Here is a 12,214-nt window from a genome sequence, read left to right on the forward strand (position 1 = left end):
TGTATGTGCATATACTGTATGTACATCTACTGTATGTGCATATACTGTATGTGCATATACTGTATGTGCATATACTGTATGTACATATACTGTATGTGCATATACTGTATGTGCATATACTGTATGTGCATATACTGTATGTACATCTACTGTATGTGCATATACTGTATGTACATATACTGTATGTGCATCTACTGTATGTGCATATACTGTATGTACATCTACTGTATGTGCATATACTGTATGTACATATACTGTATGTGCATCTACTGTATGTGCATATACTGTATGTACATCTACTGTATGTGCATATACTGTATGTGCATATACTGTATGTACATCTACTGTATGTGCATATACTGTATGTACATATACTGTATGTGCATATACTGTATGTGCATATACTGTATGTACATCTACTGTATGTGCATATACTGTATGTGCATATACTGTATGTACATCTACTGTATGTGCATATACTGTATGTACATATACTGTATGTGCATATACTGTATGTGCATATACTGTATGTACATATACTGTACGCAGTAGTGTTTCAGACATAACGTGTATAATAACTGACACGTACAGGAGACGGCCCAATGATTGCATGGACAGTGAAATGCTGGCCAATGACAGTACTGTACTGTGCAGGGAGGCGGGACTTAAACAGAAAAGCCAATCACAGTGTGGCAGGCAAATACTTGCTGGCGTCCCAGAAGAGTTTAAAATCATCAGTTAGTTATTGAAGCTCTCCCTTTAAATATAATTGTGAAAAAGACATACAATTGGACTTTTATTATTATTTTATTATTATTCAGCTCCTATTGTAAATTTGATTTATTTTCAAAACGTTCAATTTTTGTTGGTTTTTTTTTCGTACACGTTTTTAAACTTTGCAAGTAAATGAGTTGAATCATTTGGAATGCAATTGTATGTAATAAATATTAGAGCTGCAGCAGTTAATCGATTAATTACTTGACAACTATTTTAGTATTTAGGATTCTGTGATTTTATGCTCTCAAATGTGAATATTTTTACATTTTCTTTGTCATTCATGAACACAGACCAAATTATCTTTGTGTTTTAGGCAAAACAAGATATTCACACACATCAGCTTTGACTTTAGAAAACAGTGCTGAACATTTTTGCCTCTTTTCTGTTATGTTGCAGACCAAACCACCGTTTGTGTTTGTTTCACATTGATTCGGTCTGTCTCGGGCCTAACCGATGACTCGATAAATCAAAACAAGCTTCAGATTCATCGACTGAGGATAAATAATGGTTAGTTGCATCCCTAATAAATATTGTTAAAAAACACATAATCTGGTATCGCAACACAGTGTGTTTTTCACCCACCCCCCATATCTCTGACACATGCAACTTTTAAAATAAGCTCAAGGAAGACCACAATGAGTATTTAAACAAAATGCCTTTTTAATTTGTAAGTGTCAACAGCAGTACAAAAGATGGAGTGATGTGAGAAGCTCTCTTTCTTTTTTACACAAAGGGAGGAGGAAATAGTTGAGGTAAATGAGTATAAACAGGCTGCTGTTCCGCTAAGCCCTGTTAGATTGTTACAATGCACTGAGACATACAGAAATGATATTACACCATATGATGCCTGAACTCATTCTTGCGGGGATAATTTATTATTATTTTTTACACAGTATGCACATTTCCATGATGCCTAGTTGCACCCAAATATATCATTATTTCTTTCTTGTTTTTTTTTTTTCTAACTTGATATAGTAATACTACAAAAGCCAGGGAGATTGCACTCTACACACACACGCGCGCGCACGCACACACACACACTCAAACAACCACTGTAAAATGATTCACCTTAAGTTCACCTCACGTCAATACTGCACATGGAAACCTGCTGGTGTACACTAGGAAGCCAAGCTAAACAAACAAACAAACAAAAAAAACCATGTATTTTCTTTTGAGCAATATCACCTAGCAAATAATCAGTCTTTTGTGATGTATAAAGAATGTGAACACGATGGCAACATGATGAAGTTGAATTAAAAACTTTACATTGGACTGTACAAGATATTATGATAAACTATTTACATATTCAGACATAAACTTCTTTTTTTTTTTAAAGCAGCGACAGACACTATGTATGTTCTCTAATAACACCCGAAGAATACTTGCCATTGGGCCTAGGTACCTGCCAGGAAAAACAACCAAAAAGTATATTTCTATACGTAGACTGCCAGAATGTCCAAATAAGGGCTCTCATGACGGAAGAGCCTGACACAGTGTTGCTTCACAAACAACTGTAGAAAGAAAAGTACCTCCTCAACAGCAGCTAGTGTATCATCAGTCCAGCATGTCAGTGAATTGTGCTGATTAAATTAACACGCACACACGCACAGCATTCCCACCATATTCATGGCAAAAGAAGAAGGAAAAAAATACAGTAAAAAGCATTGAATCAGCATAGAAACGTTGTCCTTTGTTGTTCGCTCAAAGCATTCGGGGAGGGCTCCTTTTGCACATGGCGGGGTCGTCGTGATCATGTGACAAGAAAACATTTTGCCACCAATAAATATATGCACCCTTCCCACTTTTCAAACGCATGTTTAAAACAATCACACTATGATGAGCATTAGTGCCGTTGGCAACAGGAAACACACTGAAGTCATGATCGGAAATCGTTCTTGAACACCGAGTGCTTCTTGTTGTAGCGACAACCTTACGTCTCATTGGGGTGTTGGATTAGATCTCTAATTCCAAATTCAGCATCTCCATGAGGTGCAACGACTTGTCAGCTTTTAGAAATGACATAGAACAAATACAGAAATAAAACAGATGAGCTCACATACATAAGTTATGCTTAACATTCAAATAAAATAGATTTCCTATATATTAAGAATAAAATGAGATGGTGAATTTTCAAACTCCAATTCAAGCATTCTAGTTGTCTCTGATTGTCCTTTTGTTGTTTTTGTGACAATTCGAAATACAAGGCAGCCCTGAAGTGTTCATCCATCACACATATTTGCATAAATAAACAAAATAAGTTGACAAAAGAAAGACTAAATAAAATCTGGCAACTGTGAGAGCAAACCCACTCGAGTCCATCTGGGGAATTTTCTTAATGCGTGGTGTGTTTTTTTTTTTTTTCCTCAAACAGTTTCACATTGATCAGACAATTTATATCCAGTGCTTAAAACACTTCTGAAACAGCGTCTCCTTTATGAGTTCGTGTTTTTTATTATTATTTTTTTTTGTCTTTTTCTGCTATGTGAGCACACAGTCAAGTTTCAGTTGGGTGAAGAGTCCTTTTTTGTGTGTAAGTAGCCTTCACTCAGTGTGTCAGGCATGGTCATCAACATATTTACAATCACATACAAAGCAGTCAGCAAACAGGAGGAAAACATGTTGACTTGTCAGGAGAGCCACTCTATAGTGTGTGTTGTACCTCATGGTTGGGGCTATAAAATAAATAGACACAAAATGAACAGAAGTGATGAATGTGTGCCGGTGAGTCTTAGCAGTGACCAGCAGTGAGCGGCCAGTGGGATCCTCAGTGAGCTCTTGTCTCAAATGGACGGATTCAAGGGCAAGCGAGGGGGAATAGCTGAAGTCATGCATTAATAATGGCGCATTTCACATGATAGCCAGTCGTCAGTCATTTTAATAATCCCCCACAGCTTGATGTACTTGTTCCATCTGCTCGCCAGCGCCTGGTGACTGGGCCGTGGTGGGCAGCCCTGTTGAGGCCTCACTTTCTAGCACTTTGATGGAGAGCACAATGAGGGACTCACACCTCACTTTTATTGTTTCTAGGCCCTTCCTGGCGTTCCCAGATGGCGCCCCCTGGGTGGTGCTGAGGTTACTCCGGGCAGGGGTCAGGGCAGGGCAGGGCATAGCGGGGAGGGGAACGGGGGAGCCACTTAAACCTTGTGCCCTATAAAGAGGATCTGAGTGTTCAAATGGAGGAGCTTTATCAAGCCAAGGAGGTCACATGTAATCTTTTTGTTCTAATGTGTGTTGATAAGTGCACTGAAAAAGCAACACAATAAGAATGAGGAAAAAGCATAAGTGCACTTGACCAAGTCTGTCTTATATTGCACAAATGTCCTGCCGCTGGTCTTAAGACGAGGACAGTAATCATCTCACTGCGCCCGCCCCAACGACTGTGCTCTGCTTTAAGACTTCTTAGTGTCAATTCAAGATTTACAATGTCGAAAAAGAATTAAGCTTGAGAAAAAGAGCTAAGACTTTAAACTTGCCGTCCAAATGGGGGCTAAAGCGTTTAAGAGAAGGTTGTGGCGCTACACATTGTACAACATCAATTTGAGATTGTAATGCCTCCAAAGCTGCCTTTCGCCGCTCTTCCAATCCTGCAGATTGGCGGCCTTTTGGCCCTTTAGCATTCTGGCCTGATTACAATCACTCAGATTAACAAGCTGGTGACTCGGACTGGGTGGTAGAACTAGTGATGCCGCAGTACTGGTTCAGCCCAAGTGGAGTTGAGTAAGGTTGGCTTGATGATCACTGCACTGGGAAACTTGTAACCTTCTGAACAGATTGAATGAATGTGTATTAAACATCTCTCTTCATACAACTTGTTTGGCACTGGTGCACTAAATCACGGACACAATTGGAATTGCTTCATGTGACCTTGTTGTTCTGCTAAAGTAGCCATGATCACACACATTCACAAGCTGTTGGCTGGCACACGATACCTGAGTGAGGAACAAAATCAGCTAACTGTTCACAAACATGGTCAAATAATGTTGGATTTCAAGTTGTCTTTTGTTCTATAGGCCACAGCCATGTTGTTTAGATGTCCATGATGACAAAAAAAAAAAGCATAATTAGCAAAAGCACACACATGAGGAAACATTTAAGACCAAATAGCTTTTTTTATTGATGGTGCTGAAGCCACACGTGCATGCTGGCTTGTATCGTGTCTGTGTCCTTCTTTTGAGCGCTTTCAAACCTCGGGGGTGTCGTCTTGACAGTGTCACGTCCTCCTGTATGCCGGCTGAGATGCCTTTGGACCTCCATGGGGCCTCAGTTGGCGCTGACTGGCTCGTGTGTGTCATTTTCACTACTATAGTCTGATTTGGGCTCATCCTCGAAATCTTCGTACATGTCCATGTCGTCCACTCCGTTGACGGCCTCGCTGTTGTTGTTGGCCATGGTGTTGGCCTCCAGCTTCATGTTGTAGGTGCTCTGGATGACGGGAATGGACGGCTCGGGACTGACCGACGCGCTCGAGCACTCTGACGTCATTTGGGGTGATGGTGTTGTCGTCGCCATGGTGATGGCCCCTGGGTAGACCATACTGGCGCTTGTGGTGATGGGAATCTGTGGTGGCTGCCTGCATATAGAAGGAAGACATTGGATTGTATTTTTCCATTTGGAGTGGTTGAGAAATGCTTGGGTTATTGGAAACCCAAAACCAGTAGGCTGCTCTGCTCTGGATGATTGATGCTCAGGCCCCTTAAGAGGCTGACTGACATGGGAACACCTGGGGAAGAGGTCTCCAGCGCACCGCACACAGTAAAGTAAGGTGGCCTGCAGGCTTGTCTAAGTCTATACTTACTTAGAGCTTAAATCCTATAATAATGTCTGCACTTCATGGCCCATTTGCAGCCTGCTATTGTCTAAAATGATTAAATCACTGCTATTGATTTAAACACACACATGCAGTGAGGTTAAGTCAAAACATGCTTGCGGGAGATAGTGTTACATCATCACATGTAGTTATTGTTATACAGTCGTCCCTCGTTTATTGTGGTTAATTGGTCCCAACGATAGATGAAGTAGGATTCAATATTAATAAATGAAATATTTTTGTAGTTAAGAGCATAGAAAACCTGTTTATGACCTTCTAAAAATGCTTTTTTTAGCATTATATCCCTGTAGACATGAAATAACACCCCTAATACCTTTATACTCCTACTATCTAATATAGAAGACACGATAAGCAATAATAAGACATAACTCACAGATAGCATCGGAAAAGTTCCTTGTTGTTGTAGTATCGTGATTGTAATGTGGGTCGATCGCATGGCATTAAAGAAAGACATCCGTCTATCATCCATCCTCACTAAGACATTTGTCACTTGACGGATATACAGGACAGACAGTCTAACATGAATCTGCCATACACAGACCTACATTCCGGCAATACTGCTAGCTTTGTTTACACCACATTGCACATCACTTTTGCGCAGGCTACAGGATCACTGCAGGGACATAAGCGATGGCCACCGCTCATATAGCCTATCACAAGCTACCACGTTAACGAGTTAGCCTCCAATTTATTTGTTCTAAACTTAAGAGAGTGTTTCAAACAGAGTGGGGAAGGAGGACAAAGTAAGAAGTGAAAAACATACCACTTCCACACAGAAAGGGAGGAGAACTTTTTTTCACCATGTCATGTCGGACTGCAAGGATCTCTGCCTGCAAGCTAAGGTACTGTAATGTAAAGAAATATCTTATCAATGTAACATTACTAATGCCTAGTGAATAGAATACTACATACAGTATGACTTGTCTTTCAATATTTTATAATAATAATAGGCCATAGTCAACCACAAAACAGCAATAATTTATTAATTAATCAATTTTTGAAAAATCGGGAGCGATGCTCGAACCGCGATGTCGCGAGGGACAACTGTATAGTGTTGTAGCTGGAGTGTGCGCCTTACCCTACAGTGAAGAACTGCCTCATCTCTTGTCGCCGTGAGCGCATCATCTGCTTGTACTCGCCAATGCGCAGCTTTTTCCCGTCGATGATGCAGGTCCTCTTAGGCCGTGGTTTGTACTTGTAGTTGGGGTACTTCTCTAAGTGGAGCTTACTCAGACGGGCCTGCTCTTCATAGTATGGCTGCTTGTCCTGGTTGGACATGGACTTCCACCTGGATCCTGCACGACATATTACATTGACTCTCATTAAAGGTTGGACAGCAACACACGCTTAAAATCAACAGAGAACATATTCAGCGAGGAATCCAATGCGGTGTGTGTGTGTGTGTGTGTGTGTGTGTGTGTGTATGCACGTGAAAAAAGCTCTGACTTACTTGGGAAGTAGTAGTAGAAGTAGTTAGCTCCCCGTTTTTTTTTTCAGAGGAAAACAATTCTGTATTATATCTGGGTCAGTAGAGTAAATCAACTTTTTTTCAGTGTATTTTTACTTTTTTCAATTTTTCTTACTTGTGTCTGAAGGTGTTATCTGTTAACATTTGTGTGATTCGGGATGCGGTCAATCTTGTAATTTGTGATTAACTGGATGGCATGGAGGGCAAGAGTGTGTAGTTGTAGTACGATCTAACTCAGTGTGAAGAAAAATGTTGATTAAAACGTCTGCAACTCAATGTCGATATTAACAGAGGTTAATTTCATTTTACACTTTACCATGCAGTGCATTAAAATCTTACTTATTGACTGTAAAGTTAAGAAAAGGTTTTATAGCGGTGACAGTTTGACTCTGGAAAGGATGATTTCTATTTTCATTCAAACGAAGTGGCGTTCCACTGGCAATGTACTGTATTGTGTTCCAGCTTTATAGTTCCACTGTCGTCTATGTGGCCCTCTGTTATTTGCCGTTGACAAGGGTTCAAAGAGTTTTCCATTCCACACTGTCTTGCAAGCGCTGAGGAGCTTTAGCACTTGAGTGAGACAAGAGACATTCTTTGGTGTCAGACAGTAAGCAGAGGAGACTTGATCTGTGTGACTTTCAGGGCCTCTACTGTCATACTGGAGCACTTTTTAACAGCTCTGATGTATGGACTGGGCAACACACATTTAGCCTCTGTCATTTTTTATGACAAACACTTATAGTAGTCATAGGCTCTCAATCATGTGTGCTTTGGAGATTTTGTACCTCCACATAGTATGTTGACACTGGAATAGCACAGAATTGAACACAGAGAAATAAGGCTCATTCACAATGGAAAGCACATTGTAAAGATGAAAGGTATGTGCACTTACCTAAAATCTTGCTTATGTTGGAGTTATGCATGTCAGGGAAGGCCTGGAGGATCTTCCGCCGCTCGTCTTTGGCCCACACCATGAATGCGTTCATCGGCCTTTTAATGTGTGGCTCGTTGTTGTTCCTTCCTCTTGATTCCCTGAAGACTCTCGCCTCGGTAGATCCAGCACCTCCTGTTGACCAACAATAAGGTTTGAGGTTTACTGGCAGTTCCATTCACTTCAATGGACTCTGGAATATCCAGAGCAGGAACAAGAAGAGGCCAAGGGGGGTCATTGATTAAACTCTCTTTTGTTTACAATATGAACGCTAACACCGTGGACATTGAGTGTCTCTATTCCGTAGTACAGTCTTAAGCGACAAGGCCTTCCTTCACCTTCTACGAGTCCCTCTTTCATGTTTTAATATTATAAGCAGTACTGTCAACAGATTTTTAAAAAATGAGATATTAATTAATTATGAACCTGTATTTAATTTATCTAATTAATCTGTTTTCCTCTCACCTAGAATTGCTGAGAAAAGGTATTTCCATTTAAATTCATGACATTATTGTGTCAGATCAATATATTATAACCAATATATAACCAATACATGTATGAAGTCATTTATAAATGGTGGCGCCAGGGTGTTCTTGTGATGCCTGCAAATTTCCCATTCATTGGACTGACAACTCTCACATACTCCTCCATTTTCATGTTTCCTCTCTGGAACTCCCTGCTCCTCACCTTGCCCTCCCAACTACCCAACTACAATGGGAGCCTATCATGATGCTAAACAAGCCCGAACGCAATGACAGCCAATCAATGTCCACTTCAAGCTGTGATTGACCATTGATTTCCACCCCCAACAACTTAAGCACAAGAAGAGCAACTCAGAAAAACGGATTTTATAAACCGGCGACTCATACAAAAACTGAGATTTAAAATTAGATTAGACGTGATTAAAAAATATAACGCACTATACAGTATATGATTGTAATTAATCACAATTAATGCTTTGATTTGACACCCTTAAATGTTAACCATCCATCCATTTTTATGCTGCGTATCCTCACTAGGGTCGCAGGTATGCTGGAGCCTATCCCAGCTGACTTCGGGCGAGAGGCGGGGTACACCCTGGACTGGTCGCTAGCCAATGGCAGGGCACATATAGACAAACAACCATTCACTCTCACATTCATACCTATGGACTATTTAGAGTTGCCAATTCAACCTAACATGCCTGTTTTTGGAATGTGGGAGGAAACCGTAGTACCCGGAGTACACAGAGATGCCTAATTATTAACCAGCAAAACAAAAATGAACACAATATTCCATATCCCATTTCTGACAATTCCTGCAAATTCCATCCAAATCCATTCAGAACTTTTCAAGATATTTTGAACACAAACAGATAAACGCGGCCAAAAACATAACCTTAGCGGAGGTAATTACAAACGGTGACTAGTTATTAAAAGAAATGGAATTTACCCTGGTGCTTGAATATTTTGGAGTGCAACTGTATAAATGTTATACTCAATAAAAGGACCATAATAATTAGTGTACTTAACATAACTCGACATTTAATACCCCCAAAAAAGAGGACAAGTATAAACTGCAGCGGACAGTTGCATGTTTTGTGTGCACATATTCACACTTCTCTCATCAGTTGCTTACATTTCAGCTTGGCATCCATAAAATGTTCATGCGCGCCAAAACAAATAACAAACTGAGAAGTTGAGGCAGTTTGGGAAAAAGAGAGCAAAGAAGGCGAGTTGGAAAAAGAGCGTGTTCTTCACACATTTGTGATGAGATGGTTTCTCAATCAGGCCATTCACTATCAACATACTAGCAGAGTTTCTCGGCGTATTAAACTGTACATCAGACTGATAATGATTTCTGTTTGCATGCACATTTGCTTCCTTTTATAAGTAAGATGTGAAAGAATTAAATAAAAGCACTATGAATATTTCAACAAACAAAAACATGTTGATAAACAAGGCTGGAAAAAATAAGACAAAAAAAGCCTTCCATATGCTACGATACATCTTTAATGATCTCAAGTCTGCAAAAGAAAGCTTGGGATGACTCATGCATATTTCATCATCCACATGTGAAGCCTTCTCATTAGACCATTCCACGAGCAGCCTGGCACACATTACCTGGGGTTTGATTTCCATTATTATTTCAAATGATAAACATAATCTAATTCTTAATGAGTAATGGTGAGCTCGGCAGAGACATTCTTTCCAAATCCACATGCAGCTCTGCTCTAATCACTGAAGACGCTGCTGTTCCATTTGAATCCTGACCAGCTTGAGGGTCTTTAATTCAGAAAAAGTGTTGCGCTCGCGGTTCATGAGAGAAAGCTTCTGCTGTTCACTTGCAAACATGTTTCTCACAGTACAAAAGGCCCTGCTTCCATTTCCACCAGATGTTTGCTCTTTAACAGTCAGTAAAGAGCAACATTTATGATCCCCAGAGGCTGCAGGCAAAAAATAAATATTGTGACACTGAACAGAAGCTATAGTTTTTACTGTCTTATAACTGTGGCCACTCAGAATCACTGTCCTGTCATTAAAAGCACCAAAAACACGTCATTGAACAATATGGAATCGAAAACTAAATCCCAAAACGGACATCTGGCCATCGTAATGATATATTTTCAGATAGTATGTGATTTTTATTCGCTTTAATGTGCATGCAGGCTTTTTGTTTCCACATCCTGATCCTACTTTGGTTGCCTGTACGTGAACTAAAAGATATTTGCTTACACACATAAAGCAGCAGCACATACAAAAATAGCAAGTGTTGCATTTCATCCGTCTTTAGCCTCTGGAAGGCTGCAGGCGGAAATAATACACTATCGCTGCTGTCACTGAAGCCCACAGTTCGTTAATTTCATTTAGCATGCACTCACTGTACAGGATGAATTGATTTCACTTTGTTTGCTTTTGACAAGCATGTTTATTGTGCAATGAAATGTGGAGTGGCGGAGGGCTGACAGTATCCATCAACGCAGGGCAATCTGCTGACTGCCGGGGCCAGATGAAGGTATTCATTAGCTCAGGAGCGCAGCGCTCACTCAGACAAGACAGCCAGTGTCTGCACCCAGGGATCGCTCGCTGTAATTTACGATGCCTCTCGGGCCATTACTCTATCACTGACACTGATTCAGCAATTTATATACTGGTGCGCATGCATATGGGCAGAGGTGAGCTTCTTATGGGGAGGAACAAAACAACTGCCTTCCATCAGCTTGTGCCACATCCATAGTTAACCAGGAGAGCAGACACGTGACTTGCTCCATTGGAGGGAAGCCACATTAGGCTATTTTTTTTCTTTTCTTCCCACCTTCATACAACGTCACTGTCTGTGATGCAACCGTGATGCCTGGCTTGGCGGTCTTTTAAATCGGAATAGGGTGTGTCATATTAACCATCAACCTAACTCAGATTGCTGCAGAACCTTCAATGTTTAATCCACAAAAGGTTTGACGAAAACCGAATCATAAGTAAACTGAAGCAATTTTTCCCGTAGGAAATCATTTAAATTCAATTATTCAATTCCAGACAAACAAAGATATGAACAAAAAATACTTTTTATAGAGAGTAATGACATTTGTCCCTTGCCACTTTGTGGTTTGAGTCAACCTCTGATGACATACATGTATAGACAGGCGATGTAACGTCCGGTTCCGGTTGACATGTTGTCCTCTAGCTAATAGGATGCTAATGCGGAAGAATGTATGCTGATAAAAAATATATATAAAAAGAATTCAGATGGAATCATGCAATGTATTAAGCACACGACAAGACACGCACGATATTGTACGCTAACCGGAGAATGTATGCAAACCAAGGCAAAATTGTGGCTTAAACCAAAAAACACACTAACCGGAGCAGATGCTAACCGAGGTTCCACTGTATTTGTGATATAATAAAATTCAATACATCCTGTCATTTCATCACTATATTGAATTTCTGATTCTATGGTGATCATCACATTCCTCGTTGTCCATAGTGGTACCTTTTGTGGCGGTAAAAAGACTCAAAACACACTTGGCTTTTTTAGACATTGACTGCTGAAATATTTGTGCATGACATTAGGCATGATGACAGTTTTTTTTCCCCCAGAAATGTTCAGAGTGCTCACAATTTACCACTTTTGGAAATTGTATTTGAGACTTTAATGTATCTAAATAGATTCAGCATATCACAGTGAATACGTTGAAGAATGGCTATTTAAACACGAGAGCATGCATTGCTTT

General features: G+C 40.2%; 1 protein-coding gene across 2 annotated transcripts in view; it reads right to left on the minus strand.

Moving 5' to 3' along the window:
- Positions 1-1,428: 1,428 nt before the first annotated feature.
- Positions 1,429-12,214, minus strand: part of sox6 (SRY-box transcription factor 6) — a 127,733-nt gene continuing 116,947 nt past the window's right edge. For both annotated transcript variants that reach the window (XM_054771279.1, XM_054771280.1), the window contains exons 15-17: positions 7,966-8,139; positions 6,684-6,900; positions 1,429-5,347 (exon numbers count right to left, since the gene is read on the minus strand). In XM_054771279.1, the coding sequence (XP_054627254.1) occupies positions 5,038-5,347; positions 6,684-6,900; positions 7,966-8,139 (701 nt within the window). In that variant the 3' untranslated portion in view covers positions 1,429-5,037. The remainder of the gene's footprint in view (positions 5,348-6,683; positions 6,901-7,965; positions 8,140-12,214) is intronic.

This window comes from Dunckerocampus dactyliophorus, chromosome 3 (genome assembly GCF_027744805.1).
Source record: "Dunckerocampus dactyliophorus isolate RoL2022-P2 chromosome 3, RoL_Ddac_1.1, whole genome shotgun sequence".
Taxonomy (NCBI): domain Eukaryota; kingdom Metazoa; phylum Chordata; class Actinopteri; order Syngnathiformes; family Syngnathidae; genus Dunckerocampus; species Dunckerocampus dactyliophorus.